The sequence below is a fragment of the Microtus ochrogaster genome (genome assembly GCF_000317375.1).
Source record: "Microtus ochrogaster isolate Prairie Vole_2 chromosome 14 unlocalized genomic scaffold, MicOch1.0 chr14_random_1, whole genome shotgun sequence".
NCBI classification, from domain to species: Eukaryota; Metazoa; Chordata; class Mammalia; order Rodentia; family Cricetidae; genus Microtus; species Microtus ochrogaster.
Window position 1 is genome coordinate 20930784 of NW_004949096.1, and position 18465 is coordinate 20949248.

Consider the following 18465-nt stretch of genomic DNA (forward strand, 5'->3'; position numbering starts at 1 on the left):
TCTCTCTATCTGTCTGTCTGTCTCTCTCTCTCTCTCTCTGTGTGTGTGTGTGTGTGTGTGTGTGTGTGTGTGTGTGTGTGTAGTCTCGAAAGTTGGTTTTCCACCACACCACAAGTCTAACAGGTGTGAGTAGTGGGAGTGGCCAGTCTTCCTCCGGTTGGCATTCCCATCATCTCTGGAGCACTCGAAAAGTAGCACAGCCCGGCATGCGCTGGCGCTTAAATTGGTCCTGATGCTTCGCTCACATTCTACTGGCTATCTGACCTGCCCAGCCCTGCTTTCAAAGTGCAGAGATCAGCACATCACCACAGCCTCCCATAGCAGTATCCCGGGAGACTAGGTTCTTCTTTACTGCTAAAGCCAAGAGATTCTTGTAACAGAGACATGTCAGCTATAATCATCACTTAGACCACACAGTCCCATTGATATCAATGGGACACTTGCAGTCCCATTGTTGTCCATAGCTAATGCTACTGACAGGTTGGGAAAACAAGGTCACTGTGTGTCTACTTAGCTGTGTTTCGGGTACCTTGGCCCCTGCTCAGGGTAGTTCAGACAGGCTAGTGTTAGCATGATCTTCCTGTTAGCACCACTGCACGTTTGTGTGGAACTGTGCTTCCATACCATGTGTTGTCTTGATGTTTAAAGCAGGCTCGTGTCCTAAGCAGGGAGGTTTTATGATCACAGCTTTTGTAGACAGCAGATGGAAAGAGAAGGTTCTAGAAGGAGAATTGTGTTCTCCAACTGGAGATTCACAGCTAGAACTAATAAACATTTTCTACTGTGCTGTGCTCTGTTCAGGAGGGAGAAAGCTATCTTCTCAAGTACGTCATTTGGGTTAATTACTTGTATCCACCCTTATGCGCCTAATGGACGTCAGACAGAGAGATTCCCAATGTGATCTCCCATCCATCGTTCTTTGTGACCTGGGAGCAAAGATGCCAGGGCGGTAGCCACAGGCTTGTTCGCCCATACTGGTTCCCAGCCACCAGTGAGCAGAGCTGATGTGCCCCTCAGAACTCCAAGAATACCTGATGGTTGTCCTTTTTTTCCCCTCCAGTTCTCTGATTATCAAAATTACCTCGTAAATAGCTGCGTGAAGGAGAACCCCACCATGGAGCGGTCCATCGCCCTGTGCAATGGCATCTCCCAGTGGGTACAGCTGATGGTGCTCAGCCGTCCCACCCCGCAGCTGCGTGCAGAGGTCTTCATCAAGTTCATCCACGTGGCTCAGGTAAGTGGCTGGACTGAGATCCTAGGCCGTGGGGTAAATGACTTCTTCCTTTTACCTGGAGTCCAGCGTGTCAGAGTTGTGTCCCCTCCGACACACAACGAGGCGTGTGCGCCTTCTGTTGTCTGCTGGTCTAGACACGCAGCTCTTCTTCGTTCTCACCCGAGGGCAAAGTGGAAGGCCATGTGGACCACGTCAAGATCAAGACTCAGCTCTGTAATGCTTTTTCAGGAGACACATGAGCTTCTCATAACTAGCCATATGGCCAGCAGATGGGCAGAGCCAGCCCAGCCTGAGTTGTCTTAGGTTCTTGAGTTGAGGCTCTGTGAATAGCATGGTCAATGTTTGAGGAGCAGAGATCCTAACTTCTCTTCCCCAGCTATTATCCTTTACTGGCATAAACACACATAAGATCCTCAACAATAAGCCTGGCAATAGGATAAAGGCAATACGGTTGTGCCTGTTACATTTTCCAACCCAGAATGGCCTGCACCAGTATTTCCCCAAGTTTGGAAATGGCCCACATCGGCTCTGCTATTTATTAAAGACAGATGTGACATACTTTCTAAGCCTATCCCCAGTCTAGGGAGCCAGAACGTATGGGGTTAGCTCCAGAAGTCTTCATTATGTACTCAGTGATCCTTAGACACCAACGGTTTAGATGATAGTTCACAGATCAGATACCATGAAAGAGAGGCATGTGTCCTCCCTGCTGATCTCGGATCTGCTCTAGAGGTCAATAAAAAGGGAGAAAACTAAAGCCCCTGGCTGTTAGTCTAACATTATACAGAAAATGCACAGCACAGAGATGTCGCCTCTAGGCACCCCCATGTGATGACTTGTACAGTGACTCTGTTGTCATGTGTCCTGTGCCACAGAAGCTCCACCAGCTGCAGAACTTCAACACGCTGATGGCTGTGATTGGGGGGCTGTGTCACAGCTCCATCTCCAGGCTCAAGGAGACAAGTTCACATGTCCCGCATGAGATCAATAAGGTCAGTGACCTGTGTGTTCCGGGGCCCCGAAGACTACATACCCCTGCTCAACCCGGCTAGGGGCCAGGCAGGCAAACCCTAAGGAAATCAGGATGCGTGAGTCACAGGCCGGAGAGTGTGTGAGATTCTGCCCGGCCGCAGTGTCACTGTGCCTCTCTCTGCCAGACCACTGAGAAGAAATAACGTGTGCCTCTTCCCTGTGTCTACAAGGCGTCAAATGTTCAATACTCTCCTAGTCTCTCCTCACTTCGGAATGTTTCACCCAAACAAATAGAAGCTCAGTTGCTCATAGTGTGTGTCAGATGTATTTATGCAGTGGCAGCCTGGAGCCCTAGCTCACTCAGCACACTTGCAGACTTTCCGGACCCTTGAATTTCCAGAGCTGGAAATGTACTCTTTAGATACGGTATTGTTGAGAAGGGCCTGGTCACCGAGCTGCATCCCCTGGTCACTTGCTACAGTTTTATGACATGGTTTACTCACAATGGTTTTCCCGAAGTGTCTCATGGACTGTCCAGCATTCTTAGTTAGATGTCACAGGATATCCTTAATCTCCGTGGCAGAGGGTTGCTAATGTACCTACCGCCCACCTTGATGTGGTGAGCCATGCATGGCACGGGCTAGGTAATGATGGCTGTTTGAGCGCTGTCATCTCGTGTCTTGGGACTTTGCTATCCACAAATCATAAACATCCTAACCTGGAAGAGGGGGTTCTTTATAGAGAAAGATTCCTGAGTCTCCATATCCCTGTCCATTTATCCCGTGTATTCATCCTCCTTACAAGGAGTCCCTTTTAATTAGCCCCTCCCATCACCATGCTGGACCCGTGAGAAGCCCCTTCTCTATGGCTGGGTACCCAGAAATGTCTTTAGTCACCTTTTCATTCCCAACAGTTCTACTGAACTGTTACTGAAAAGATCGCTTCGGTATCAGAAACCATGGAAACACTAACAAAAATTAATATATCTTACATCCCGTTGTTCATCTCATCTCGTGGGTTCACATAGCTCACACTTGCCCGCAGTATTTGACAAAGGGATGACGGGGGATCTCTTGCTGTCTCAGAATGACTGAGTGGGCACAGTCCAAGCCTCTACTCCCTCACTATATAGACATGGCTCTTGTTAAAGAGAATTCGGCATAGAGTCTAACTAATATGGTTATTACATGTGAAGACATGATGGCAAAGCCACCCCGCTTCACTTCTGAAAAGCTGACATCATCATACTCGGGGAGCAGGGTTCTGACACCAACCCGGTGTGTTTGAGAAGACTGTCCTTGGCTGGTCCCTTTAGGCATGGGCCCATTTTGAGAATCTTGAGCCACAGAATAGTAACCTGCCCTCCCCAAATAAAACACAGCTTCCCAGGCCAGCAGCTAAGGCTATGCCTGCTGACCTCACAAGCTGGACACGATTCAACATGATGCTTCTGGAGGCTTCCAAGGACACCAGGGAAGGCAACTTACAGTTTGGGGTTCCGAAGACACTTATTTACAGTGTATCCTCCTGCACCTCTAATTGTTGTGTCAAGAGCTTATATTAGTTCTAAGAATAAATCGTTTTGATATAAAATGATAAAAATCGAGGAACACATACTTCGGTTATGACTATGCTCTGACATTTGACGTGGCTGGAGTTTTAATTTGAGAGTTGTAATAGCTACAAATGAGATGCATCATGCATGGTTCAATGAATGCAGGATGGGGTAAAATCATGGCAGACACGCGCGTAAGCAAGGTGGCATACTCGGCCTCACAGGCATCTGTGACCAGTCTGCTCTGCTTTGTAGGTTCTGGGTGAGATGACTGAACTACTGTCCTCCTGCAGAAACTATGACAACTACAGGCGAGCCTATGGGGAGTGCACCCACTTCAAAATCCCCATCCTGGGGGTGCACCTCAAGGACCTCATTTCCCTGTATGAAGCCATGCCCGACTATCTGGAGGATGGGAAGGTGAACGTCCAAAAGCTCCTGGCCCTTTACAATCATATCAATGAACTGGTCCAGCTGCAAGAGGTGGCCCCACCACTGGATGCCAACAAGGACTTGGTGCACCTGCTAACGGTGAGATCCCCATGGGAGAATAATTACTACGTACTAGCTATGTGCCGGGTCCATTCGACTTCCCTTCCCATACACTGCCAGCTCCTCTTTAGGAATGGGACCATACACTGCCAGCTCCTCTTTAGGAATGGGATACAGAGACACAAAGTTCAGCTTCGCAGAGGAGCTGACATTATTAAGCAACTTAGAATCGAGCTGGGGAGTGGGACCCAGAGGCTTTCTTTTAAGTAGTGTGCCTTGTAAACTTCTAGGGGTGTGCTCCTACTCTTGCAGAAAGCTGTCCCTAAGTTTTCAAGGTGGAGCTGAGAGCAAATCAGATGCAAACCTTGGTCACTAGTGGAGACAGTGTGTTCTTACTAAATACAATAAGGCAGGGGTAAAAAAAACAAACAAAGCAACAAAACCAGCTAATTTCAGCCTAGATCTCTGTGTCTGAACACAACATCCCAGCCAAGGGTGGGTATGGGGAGTGGAGATCAGCTTTGCACTGGGTGCGGGTGACATCTGCTGCACTTCCTTCCAAACTTGTGATGCTTCAGAGTGCTAGCTGCACAAATGTGGGCCTCTGCTCTCCAATCTGCTCCCTCCTCTCTGAACTCTAAGAGGCCAGTCTTGGGGTGATCCAAACCTCCTGTTCTAAAATTACACAAGTTGAAAATTGGCTTCTCTGTCCCCAGTGGGAGGAATGGTGGCCAGGGGGTCTCTTCCTGCCTCACAGAGCATGTTGATGGAGCCAAGGCTTCACCCCCAGCTTGGGTGCAGTTTGGGGGTTCAAACCCTCTTTCTTTAAACAAGTGACTTTGGCAAGTCTCACACACCAACATCAAGTCTTTAGAGATGCATAGATAATAAATCACAAATAAAGAGAACATCTTAGAACTTGGTCAGTATTTAAGAACATTCTAACAGGAACGAATTAAAGTTTTCCCTATCAAAGTAGCAGGATTTTCATTTTATATTTGTTTGTATGTATACGTGTTTGTCTCTGCACAAGATGGAGCAATGGCTCACACGCGCGCTTGCACACATGCACGTGCGCACACACACACACACACACACACACACACACACACACACGTGCTCACGTGCCATGGTGTGGGTATGGATGTTAGAAGACAACTTTGTGGAGTCGTTTCTCTTCTTCCAGCTTTATCTTGGTTCCAGAAACTAAGCTTAGGTCTCCAGGCTTCCACAGCAAGTGATTTTACCTGCAAAGGCATCTTACTGGCCCCAACTTAGTGTTTTCCAAACTGCTGAGTCTGGAGAGACGGCTCGTGGTTAAGAATACTTGCTGCACTTACGGATGACCAGGGTTCGGTTCCCAGCATCCACATGGTGATTCCCAACCATCAGGAACTCCAGCTCTAGGGAAACTAATGCCTTCTTCTGACCTCTGTAGGTATAAGCACACCATGCACACATACTTACATGCAGACATAGTGCTCAAACATACAAGAAAATGAATACATCTAAAAACAAACAAAATCCCTGCTAAGCACTAAGAAAATGGGCTGGAGAGATGGCTCAGTGGTTAAGAGCATTGCCTGCTCTTCCAGAGGTCCTAAGTTCAATTCCCAGCAATCACGTGGTGGCTCACAACTACTTGTGGTAAGATACGACGCCCTCTTCTGGCCTGCAGGCAAACAGAACATGCCTGCAGGCATGCAGACAGAACACTGTATATATAATAAATAAACCTAAAAAAATGGAAAAGAAAATGAACCACTGGGAAGATGTAGTTAAGAATAAGACCTCAGCTCTAGGAAAGGTAGTGTTCCAGAAATGAACCGTGTTCTGCTTCAACTGCAGTTATCCCTGGATCTGTACTACACAGAAGATGAAATCTATGAGCTCTCCTATGCCCGCGAACCAAGGAACCACAGAGCCCCGGTAAGTTTCTTATCCTGACGCTGAGTGTAACTGGCCTTAGAAAGCTCCTCAGATTCTTTCTCAAGAAGCTGGGCTTCAGTTGCTTACTAAGTGTACGGTTTGTGCTGTGTGCTCAGCTTTGGGCAAGGCTTCTCAACATAAGTGTAACACATAGTTCTTATCCATCAGCAGCTTGTTGTTAAGATGTAGGGGCCACTGTGTGAACAGGAAATGACTGTGTGCCCAATGGGGGTGGGATCAAATCTGTCAGAGGCAGTGTTATGAAGCACGGTGCTGTCTCCCTCCTGTCAAAGGGTCCCCACGTTTTGTTTCTAAAACAGGGTGATGGCAGCAACACTCACACTAAAAAGCAAAATTCATAAAACTTCCTACCATGGTAGAAAGAAAAATGTCAGTGGCCTGTGGTGTTCTGGGTTTGGAAGGTACTGAATCTTCTGAACTCCTGTGCCCACTAGGACTCAAAACAGCACCAAGTCCTGGTTTTGCACACAGTAGGACCATTACAGGTTACCTGAGCCTTCCTCTCTTACTGACAAGTAAGCCCCAGAATTCTTTCCATCTCCTAGAAGGCTTCCTAACTCCCCAAGCAAGAAGGACTTGAGGGAAGAGAGTTGCCTACCCACAAGAAATCCATTTTTGTTGTTGTTGTTGTTATTTGTTTTTGTATTTATTGTCATTAATTGTTGCTAAATCCCATTGCCTCTATAGAATGGTCAGGAGGGTCCACATCCAGGGCACTAGAGGTGTTTCAGAAGAAGCATCAGCAACTTCTATTTTCAGGGGAATTTTAACTGGGGCCAAGGTTTAAATTATCTACAATAGATTCTCTCTCGGCATATGCAGAGTGTATCTCTTCCTTATACAGCTTGCTGTCTTGATTAGCTTTTCCTCATCCATCTCTACTAAAATGGGACTGGAGCACAGAGGCAAAGGGCATGATTCATGTTAACCTTTGTTGATACATCTGACAAAGGAGCCAATGGAGAGGGGCCTGGAAGTCAGGCCCACTGAGGAGCGAAATTGTCTGCAGCTTGGGGTCCCATAGCCGCTCTTTAGAAACCTATTGGCCAAGCTAATTCAAACAGATTCCGACTGTGTGCTCTTTCTTCTGCCACGGCACACAGTCAGATATCGCGAAAGGAAGGAGCCCTGTTAACCTGTGTCAGTCACAAGGGTTTCCCTATTCCATTTTAGCCACTGACTCCTTCGAAGCCGCCAGTTGTAGTGGACTGGGCCTCTGGAGTATCTCCCAAACCAGACCCAAAGACCATTAGCAAACATGTCCAGAGGATGGTGGATGTAAGTACCCATTTCAGCAGACGAAAATCACGGTATAGCCTGCTTTAATTTCGGGATGTGGGGAGGAGAATGGGTCAGAGAGATAGAGACATGGAGGTGAGGATGCTCAAACCCGTTCCCTTGGGAACACAAAGCTGCTCACTCCACACACGGTGGCTGTGGAACGTTTCAGAGGAAATAATGTCAACACGCTGGTCTCCAGTGGGTGGGTTTGCCATGCTTAAAGGCCCTTGCAGGGGAACATATGTTTAAAAGTTACTGGTTAATATGTGGCCAATGTCAGCATATAATAATGCTAAGGAGGATGGGAAACTTGGCACCGCTTGGTCTGGCTAACTGCTGAGGAAGGGGATGGACTGCATGCTGTCTTCATGCTCCAGTCACACATGCAGAACAACACAGGACTCAAGGAGGAGAACACTTCCAATTAGGTTAGCCTGTGAGCTTCCCAGGGAAGGGAAGAGAGACCTGCAGGGAGGGCAGAGTGGAGGAAGAACACACATCCTCTACCCCGTGGAGTAGCTGTGTGCAGCAGCCAGGGCGTGGCACAGTTGATATTTACAGGTTGAGAGCACCTTGGCACCCTGTAGCGGCTGGGAGAGCAGAGGCCTGGGATGTGCCCTGCTGTGCCAGTGCCACAGTTGAGGGGTCACGGCTCAGCGCTGCTCTTAGTTAGGCTGCTGCCGAGCTTTTATATATATCTGCCCCCTTGTCATTTAGCTACAGGGAGAGGTGATTGGTTTCCTTCAGTAAAGGGAAGAAATCTTTTCTTTTTCAGTCTGTCTTCAAGAACTACGATCTCGACCAGGATGGATACATCTCTCAGGAGGAGTTTGAAAAGATTGCCGCAAGCTTTCCATTTTCCTTCTGCGTGATGGACAAAGACAGGTAAGGGTGGTGTGTGGGGCTGTGGAAGCAGTGACTGAGCAACTTGCAAACGCGTGTGCTGCCAGGCTCAGATGGAATATCCTGGAAGCAAATGCCGCCATCAAGTGAAGGCCTCACGCCTGTACCCTGGGCTGCTGCAGCCCATGATATCCATAAGCTTTCTGAATACTCCCAAAGACTCCCAGTGCCACCAGCGTAGGAGAAACACCGGGCCTTCCCTCCTGCTTTGGCATTACAAACCATGGAAGAACTCATAGTTCTATCAATATTTCCTGCATTTTTCTTGTGGCTCTAAAAGCTTTATCCCAGTTCTCCACAGAAAAACAAACTCTTGGCCATGGGTTCTACACATGGCTTCCTGTCTCAAGTCAGACACCGGAGCAGGAGGCCTTTGCTTTCCTATACACACATTACACAGCTTCCCCTTCAGTCCTGAGCACATGGATCCGTGTGGCCATTTACCACGAGTGATAAGCAGTCAGACTGCCCCACTCCCAGCCCATGCTGTCCTGCGCCCTAAGGATGAGGAGAGCTCAAGGAAGCAGCCACGGGAAGGACAGAAGGGAAGGTTAGGTCCAAAGGCTGGAAACCTCCCTTCCCGTACTCACCGTCTTGCCTGTCATTTGCTGTAGGGAAGGCCTCATCAGCAGGGATGAGATCACAGCCTACTTCATGAGGGCCAGCTCCATCTATTCCAAGCTGGGCCTGGGCTTTCCTCACAACTTTCAAGAGACCACCTACCTGAAGCCCACTTTCTGTGACAACTGTGCTGGCTTTGTAAGTCACTCTTAGAGTGTCAGAGCTAAACATGGTGTGTGTGTGTGTGTGTGTGTGTGTGTGTGTGTGTGTGTGTGTCGGACAGTGTATGCAGAACAGTTTAAACGAGTAAGACGCGCACGATCTCAAAATCCTTACATAATCACTCCGGCTCAGAACCCAAAAGAACACCTAGAAAACACAATCCTCTATGGACTTAGCCTGCATCTAATTTCTTCCTGCTTTTTTTTTCTTCCCTGGTGCATTAAAGTTCTAGAATAAATGGTACAGAAATGTGGAGTTTGGATATGCCTCTTAGAAGTGTTCCATGCTGTTTCAGATGTTAGAAGATAAGCACTCCCTTCCCCTTTCAAAAGAAACAACTTACCTGCATTCCAGTGGGCACTCCACACCCCACAGGGTGACCCTGGCTAAACTCAGGGTGTCACAGAACAGACACTAGAAAGATATGGCAGTGGAAGAGAGACTTATTGAGAAGAGTGAAGGTTGGTAGGACATGGGGAAGGATAAAGGAGGATGGGACAGAGGAATGAGTATGACCACAATGTATTACATACATGGGGGAAATTATCCCGAAGTGATCTTATCTCAGAGGTTACCTGAGTGCTGTCTGCCCTCTGTCTCAACCCAACTAATAGTTTCCGGCAAACACAAGTTTCTGACACAGGATGTCATACTCGGTCCTCAGGAGCCTGTTGGCCTGGATTCATCCACATCTGGCCTGCAGAGCACTGGGGTGTACAGAGCTCTTGTATAGGTAGCAGTCATCTCTGACCAGTGGCTTCTTGTCCAAGAAGCAGGACATGAGACAGCTGCCAGGGTCTCCCAATTGACAATCAGTAGAATGAAGACAGAGAATGAATGGTACCAGGGTCTACCCATTGATAGACAGAGAACGAATGCCAGGGTCTCCCAATTGACAATCAGTAGAATGAAGACAGAGAATGAATGGTACCAGGGTCTACCCATTGATAGACAGAGAACGAACGCCAAGGCACAGCCTCACACCAGACAGATGAATGACTTGAGCCATATTGTCTTCTTTACCTCGTAGCTCTGGGGAGTGATCAAGCAAGGATATCGCTGTAAAGGTAAGTCCCAGTTTGGGGAAATGGAATCACTTCCCTTGTCCAACAAATTCCCCTTGGTAACATTTCTTCTGAATAGTAGTTATCCATTTAGTCCAAATATTCTTGGCTACATTCAGAGCCTTGTGTCCAAACAAGAGAATCCTAAGAGAAATTGTTGCCAGCCAAGAGAGGGATGCCCATAAGACCAGTCAGGTAGTTTTGCTCTACAAGACCCTCTCTCTGCCTCAGTTGCTCTGGAAATATAGATGGCCATGCTCCTTGTAGAAGCCTGGAAAGATAGATCTTGCTCAAGGAAAGGGAATCACCCTGGGTAAGGTTACTACAGGACCAGTCAGCGTTTCTTTTTTCAGCAAACACCTCAGGACCTAATTTTCCAGGTCAGCATCTCTTTTCTTGATGAGATGCCGCTTAGTTCTGAGACTCATTGGTGACAAGCCCTGGGGTTTGCCAAGGAGGTTCAGAATCAGGAGGTGATCTTCCCTAGATCCCTTAGGAATGTCAGGTGTCCTAGCTCCAGAGGCTAGACCAGCTGAGTTTGGCAAGAAAGCAGTGCGTGACTTTGGTTGTGAGAGAGATGCTAGGAAAAGTGAGCGGAAGACTTGTGAGCTGAGTGTGAGTGTCTTGTCCACAGACTGCGGGATGAACTGCCACAAACAGTGCAAAGACCTGGTGGTGTTTGAGTGCAAGAAGAGAATCAAGAGCCCAGCAGTATCCACGGAGAACATCAGCTCCGTGGTGCCGATGTCCAACCTCTGCCCACTGGGAACCAAAGATCTGCTCCATGGTAAGCAGGAACCGGGGACGTTTGCCGTGGGTATGTACGGGTAAGAAAGATCACCTCGACTGCTGTGCCATGGCTGATTCGTCATGGATTTTTAACTCACTGGATGCTGGAACAGAGCAGAAGTTAGACAAAGAAGTCATCAGGTGCTACTGGGCACCAACACCAAGGGCAGGTATGGACTCCCTGCCATGATAGCATCCCATGTTAATTCTCTTCCTCTATCCTTAAACCCCAACCAGAGGCAGAGAGAATGAACGTATAGCATACATAGCATGCCGTGTGAAAGTAACATACTATGTAAAAGGGACAGCTGTGTTCAGAAACAAAGACTACTATCTCCATAGCTCAGAAACATCCTGAGAACATACTATCAGCAGAAGCTGAAACAACACTAGTAGACGCTGAAAACATGGTTTTCTTGACCCTGTTTCCAGGAGGCAGACGCAGCTGAGAATTTGGTTTCTGCAATTTAACAGAGACCACTATGCACGAAAAGTGTCCAAAACTAGACTCATTGCTAATAACCCAGAAAGGAGCCTCAGAAAAGCATGTGACTGGCCCTTAGGGCCGGAGGCAGGAAGTAGGCTTATGCATGGGTTCAATACACATCATCCCTAAGAGGAACCTCGCCCATTAAATTAACACCCTGTCCGAGACTGAGAACCTTGAGAGATCAGGTGAAGAAAAACGATTAAAATTCTAAAATCAGAAAAATAAATACAAAAAAAGGGGGGGGACTCTAGAGATATGCTTGGAGAGGAACCAAATCATCAGAGAGGAATCTGGGGCTAAGCCAGAATTGTCACCACTACCCCTGCATATGGTAAAATGCAAGCAAAGAGTGGTTAGGAAACTACCTGAAGCAAGTACATCAGAGACTCCCTAGGTCTGGAGGGCACAGGAGCAGAGAAGATGTGTCTAGTAGGGATTTGAAAGATACCCACTGAACTGGTCATCAGGAAGCAGCCCTGTGAGCCAGCATAGGTCCTGTGGAGAAACTCAGTATATTTGTGTCAAATTTGCTGAAAGTCCTGCATTGTACAGGATGGATGTTGTCATGTGAAAGAGAAAGGGTAAAGAATATGGGGAGTGGATGGGAAGTGATAGATGACATCTATGCCTTCTTCTAGCCTCCAGGCATAAGACAGGCACAAAAGAATCCCTTTTTAAATTTAGCAATAAGAAAAATGTATCATTTTAATACACATGTATCACCAACGAAACAACAAAAAACCTTTGTCATACATAAAATCACTTTATTCCCTACACTCTGGAAAATAGGATATTTTCCAACTCCATTTAATAAAATAAACAGAATCCAAAATGCGTTTATTAATAAATGAGATATAGACCCTAATTACTTTGCAAAGAGTTCAAAATTTGCGATGAGTCTTTACAAAAGGTAAACTTGGATGACCTCCAGTTTATCTTCCCACATGACTCAAATAGATCCACTAATCCTCTACTTCTTTGGGAAATTCCTCCTTTTAGTTAATATTTCCAGGCTGTGTATCAGGCAGGGTTATTGGCTAAAAGAAAACCAGATGGCTGGTTTGTCCTTACCCCTGCACAATCAAATAAGGGTAATAAATTTTAGAATACACTCCACAAAACTAATCCTGCCACCTCACCATTAATCTGTACCAATGCACAAGTGAGTTCCACAGGGAGTTTCTACTGTCTTGAGCAGCAGTCCCATCCTGGATCAAACACTGAGCCTTAGCTCTCACCCTGAGTCCACAGAAAGCATTTATGGAATGTTGGAGGAAGGGCCGCTTGGTCATTCCCAGCTGCTCAGCCCCAAAATAATCACACAAAAACTGTATTAACTAAATCACTGCTTGGTCCATTAGTTCTAACTTCTTATTGGCTAACATCTTAATTTAACTTATCTCCACTAACCTGTGTATCATCATGTGGCAGTGGCTTACCGGCAAAGTTTCAGCATGTCTGACTCTGGCTACAGCTCCATGGCTTCTCTCTCTGTCTTCCTTCTCCCAGCATTCAGTCCAGTTTTCCCCGCCTACCTAAATTCTGCCCTATCAACAGGCCAAGACATATTCATTAACCAATAAAAGCAACACATATACAGAAGGACCTCCCACACAATGGAACATTCTGTCCATATGTTTATCCCACTATCTTTAGAAGCGCTAGGAAACCTTGCTACGTCGAGGCAGGGATTCTAACTCAGAGAAACAGTCGCTGTCTGAGTAACTTTTGTGCAAACAGAAAGATGCTTGAGGAGCTGGAGGGATGGCTCAGAGGTTAAGAGCACTTGTTGCTCTTGCAGAAACCTGAATTCAGCTCCCAGCATCCACATAGTATCTCACAACTACCTCTAACTCCAGTTTTAGGGGATCCAAAACCCTCTTCTGACCTCCACAGACACTGCATGCATGTGGTGTACATATATACATACACACATACTATCATGTAGTATACAGGCAGAACATCATACACACACACACACACACACACACACACACACACACACACACACAAAATCTCTTAAAAAGGTAAAAAAGGAAAGATGTTCTTTCCTTGGTGTAGATGAATCCTGACACAAAAATCTCTGGTTTTCGGCTCCTACTGTGCCTGACATTGCATATCTGAAAACAGAGGGTGCTTGAAGCGGACTCCTGAAATAAGAAAGGTCTGTTTGAGACAGATGTTGAGAACTGAACTGTATCTGAGAGCACTAACAAACATATCTCCCCACAGCACCCGAGGAAGGAGCATTTATATTCCAGAATGGGGAGGCTGTGGACCACAGTGAAGACAGCAAGGACCGGACCATCATGCTCCTGGGGGTGTCCTCCCAGAAGATCTCAGTGCGGCTGAAGAGGACTGTTGCCCACAAGACCACCCAAACGGACCCGTCCGCTTGGGTCTGCGGTGAGATGCCGGCTGGCCACTTGGTGCTGTCCTCCCCGCGGAAGCCAGCCCAGGATGGTCTGTATGTGCTTCCCAGCCCCACATCCCCATGTCCCAGCCCAGTGCTGCTCCGGAAGCGGGCGTTCGTCAAGTGGGAGAACAAAGAATCGCTTATAAAACCCAAACAGGAGCTTCACCTCAGACTCCGGACCTACCAAGAACTGGAACAGGTGCCTTTCTTCTCGCCACCCTCCTCCCTGAATTAGCTCTCCTGCTGAAATAAAGTCCAGTAGGGAAAGCAGAGGAGTGATGATTCAAACTTTGGTTACTAGCAGGTTAAGTAAGCAGACAAGAGAAAGGAAGAAAGTTGTCAAATGTAGGTAATCTAAGTCATTTCATTGTCAAGGAAGAAAGGAGACATTAACGGTGTTTAATTTTACTAAGGAATGTTTTCTTGCCCGTTTCCCTCAGACATCATGATTTGTATCATGTTTGGAGACCTGTCAGTACATAAACCACCATCCACCTAGCTTAACGGGCTTCTCTGAACAGTATGTCCGGTGAAGCCACCTGCAAGATGCTGGGACACTCATCATTGTTCCCAGCAAGGTTCCTTCCCTGCCATGCCGGCAGGAGAGTCTGAGAGCTATGCTAGGCAATGTCTGTGACTTAATTTGGTGACTGGAATGAAGAACATGGTAGCAGGAGGAGCACAGGACAAAAGAGCAACAGATTTTCTGGAAGAAAGCATGTCTTTTACTCGAAGTACCTTTAAAATGCGCATTAGTGAACAAGTCAACTTGAGTTACCGTAGGAAGAGAAACTACCAAATGTCACCTTTTAGAACAATAAAAGAAATCTTGAAAAGAGAATGTGATATAAGTAGAGAACTTGGTCTGAGACACCAAGACATTTCTTTTTTTGTATTCCTTTTGTTTGTTGCTGTTTGGTTTTGGTTTTTCAAGACAGAGTTTCCCTGTGTAGCCCTGGCTGTCCTGGAACTCACTGTGTAGCCCAGGTTGGCCTCAAACTCAGAGATCTGCCTGCTTCTGCCTCCTAAGTATGGGGATCTAATCCCAGACATTCCTTATGCCAATTATTAAACACTGCAACCTGGTTGGTCTTTCTGTAAAATGCAGGGCTGGGAGTTCATGCTGAGGTTTCAAATCTTACATGCTTATGAAAGGCAGAACTACAGCAGTGGAAATGCCGTGAGGCACAGGTGACAGTCACCAGGGTCACGAACACTGATGATGTATTAGCTGCTTCTCTTTTCTTTTGCCTGCATCACAGGGACCTGAGGACCAGAGTTCCCCACAAGCATTTCAAAGGCACAATCATGTGCTCTGCTGTCCCGTTAGGGACCTGCCATGACTGGTCTTTAGGCCAACAGTCCTCAACACAAGGAATGTCCAGCTAAACTAGGATTTAAAATAGCATGCAATAAGGACAGCTGATTACAGCTGTATATTTCAATACACATTAAAGTAATGTATGTTATTTTGGTTCATGCCATAACTGAATCAGCATGGAACCAAATAAAAAAGGAATCGAAGACATTTGGGTCAGATACGCCTGGGCTCTAGGAGTATGTGTGAGCACTTTCTGCCCCTATAAAGTTTACAGCTAGCACCTCTTCCCAGGGTGTGCATGAGGATTAAGCTACCCTCTTATCGCACAGCAGTGTTGGGCTCACAGCAAGTGCTCAATCTCACAGAAGCTGGTAGACAGCACTCTGGGTGATTCCGTCTGAGAACCCAGAGGGGGCCCAGTTAACCAGACAGTGTACCTGTACTTTCTGACGCCCATGCAAGTCAGTCTGACATAAGAATACTTGCCTCAAAACCAGAAGCCTGGAGAGGAACCCATGGCTGTACAGTTAAATTAATACCAACAAAACACTAAATCCCAGTGTGGGGGTGAGACAAAAGTCTTCCATCAAAAAGGCGAATTAGTTATCAGCAATGAGAGTTGCGAACTTAGGTTAAATTAACAACAACATCTCATTTCGTGGAGTTTTGAAGCACTGCTTGCATAGCTGAGAGCAGACCAGACCACAGACTACTGTCTGCCAAGTGACGATGCCTGCTACACACTATCCAAGGGTAGTGTCTTCCTCCACCCACTTCCCAAGAATGGATTATTCTGTCTGCTAGCCACTCACATCTGTGATGTGATAACAAAGAGTAATTGCTATTTGCACATGTCCGTGATAGCTAGTGTGTTATTTTATACTCACAGCTAAATAACCACTTTGAAAATAGTTTCTAATTCTTAACCACGGTGAATAGGAAATGCCAATCAAATATAATACTCTTGCTACTGTAAGTGATTTCCCACTCGCCGCCTCTCTAGTGATATGCCTTATTCTCGTTTCCCTTTAGGAGATAAATACCCTGAAAGCCGATAACGATGCCCTGAAGATCCAACTCAGGTATGCACAGAAGAAGATAGAGTCCCTTCAACTTGCGAAAAGCAATCATGTCTTAGCACAGTTGGACCGGGGTAATGGCTCCTAATCCAGAAATCAAGGAACAGAATCTGTAGACGAGTATCCTGGGATCTCACTTCAAAAACTGATCGCAGAGGCAGAGGTTCGGGCAGCTTCAGATTAACAGTCTTGAAAAGGGGCAAGCCAGCCACTGTTGCCAGTGTCATTGTTTTTCTACCTAACATACTCTTAATGTGAGTCATTGATTTTCAGTCAGCTGACTCAATGGGAAGAAAAGCTCAAGTATGTTAAGCTTTGAGCATTCATATTCAAATCTCGTTCTTTCTTTACTGGAACCAACACCAAATGCGAGCTAAAAAAAGACCATAGTTTCCTGACAGTGTCTCAGGCAGCCTGCTTTACTGATCCGTAGATAAAAAGTCCCTGGAGGATCAACTTGTTGCCTTCCCCAAGGTTTCTGCAAACTGAAAATTTTACTTTAACCCAAAAGCCTGCACTTCATGGAAATACCCTAAAAGTAGTGATTTGGACATGCTTGCATGGTTTGTGAGACTGATTCCCTACTTCACTACCTCAGATCTGACCGAGCGCCTCCTCCCTTCCCTGTCCTTCCTCACCACCCCCTCCCTTGTTTGTAGGCACATCAGTCTACCTACCTAGAAGGGAACTGCTAGAGATGGAGCCCGGTTTTAAATCCAGGACTTTTTCATTGAACTTGACATTACCCAATTGCAGGCCAACTCATAGCTCTAGGTCTTCGGCATCATGAAATACAAACTAAAAATCACTATCCACAAACAGCAATCACTATTTCATACACAGCTAATTAGCTAAGACAAACGACATAAAAATGTTTGTTCAGATATTCTCTAGTGGGTACAACTAAGAATCCGTGACTTTTTAAAAGGAATGGTCTGGACAGTGTTTAATTCTTCATGGTCGAATTTCTCTCTCTCTCTCTCTCTCTCTCTCTCTCTCTCTCTCTCTCTCTCTCTCTCTCAACTATCTTAAGGTTTTCTTTTTAACTGAATTTGTGCTTAACCTGTCTTACTTCTACTATCTAGAAATAAGCTAATGGACATGACGCTCTAACAGCTGACAGCATGTACATATGTATAGGATATGTAGATACACTATTAGGCATGCATGTAGCTTGAACTTTCTCCTTTAGAGAATGCAGATGTGAATCAGACATCTTTTAGGAATTGACACAAATTCACACAGATAGTTCTCTTCGTTATAACACAAACTGCTAACAATGTGAATTGTATTCTTCTGCAAAACCACGAGTACCTTTTATCACGAAAGGGTAAAAGTCAGCAGTTTTGACTTGTTGCCTGGGAAGCTATTCACAGAGTCTCCTGTCAGCTTCTTTTCATCTTTCAAAAGCATTTCATCTGTGTGTCCTTTCGGGGAGACTTTGCTTCCATGCTTAGAAGGTCTGGCACCATGCTAACTTGTAATCCATACACAAGACGAACAGCTTCCAAGAGTACCATCTAACAAAATAAGTCCCAAACCTACAGTCAACAGCACCATGTCTCCAGAGGAATGCGAACCGTATGTGGTGCTGCCCCCTAAAGTACTCGGATCACTTAAGTTTGTTTGGTGAAAGACCAATGCCCATTTGTGTACCTCTTTGTGGAGTTTAGTGACCTGGCTTGTAGTTAAAGTTTCACTAGAACCACTTTATGCACAATTTCATCCTTATTCTATATAGAAACTTGGAAATTCACAAAGCATAGCTACCACTTCATACATACACCGCTAGCAGGTGTAATATGGAACAATTATGAGTAATGACAGATCTCAACATTTATATTGTTCACTATGAAAACTTTCCTCTGCTATTCACAGAGGAAATTTTTTTAGACACTGTATTTTTCTTATTCCTCATCTCCCAAAAGATCTCCCAGGGAGTTTTTTAATGTAAATAACCTGTAACATAAGGAATTCAGAGGGCCTCAATCATGGCTAGGTGGTCCTAGCATGAACTGACAGAAAAGACAGGAGGAGGCAGTACGTCCATCACAGATTCTTACAGTCCATCACAGATAAAAGATGCTTGCTTGGAGTCTGCATGGTACTGCTCCTGCAGAGCTGTAGGACTGGAGT

General features: G+C 46.1%; 1 protein-coding gene across 1 annotated transcript in view; it reads left to right on the plus strand.

The window, feature by feature from the left end:
- The window catches only part of Rasgrp1 (RAS guanyl releasing protein 1), a 61195-nt gene extending 42739 nt beyond the window's left edge, over positions 1-18456 (plus strand). The window contains exons 7-17 of the mRNA XM_005364199.2: positions 1061-1234; positions 2110-2226; positions 4017-4292; positions 6102-6182; positions 7377-7481; positions 8260-8369; positions 9002-9146; positions 10201-10237; positions 10869-11021; positions 13746-14128; positions 16283-18456. Of these exons, the coding sequence (XP_005364256.1) occupies positions 1061-1234; positions 2110-2226; positions 4017-4292; positions 6102-6182; positions 7377-7481; positions 8260-8369; positions 9002-9146; positions 10201-10237; positions 10869-11021; positions 13746-14128; positions 16283-16417 (1716 nt within the window). The 3' untranslated portion in view covers positions 16418-18456. The remainder of the gene's footprint in view (positions 1-1060; positions 1235-2109; positions 2227-4016; positions 4293-6101; positions 6183-7376; positions 7482-8259; positions 8370-9001; positions 9147-10200; positions 10238-10868; positions 11022-13745; positions 14129-16282) is intronic.
- Positions 18457-18465: the final 9 nt, after the last annotated feature.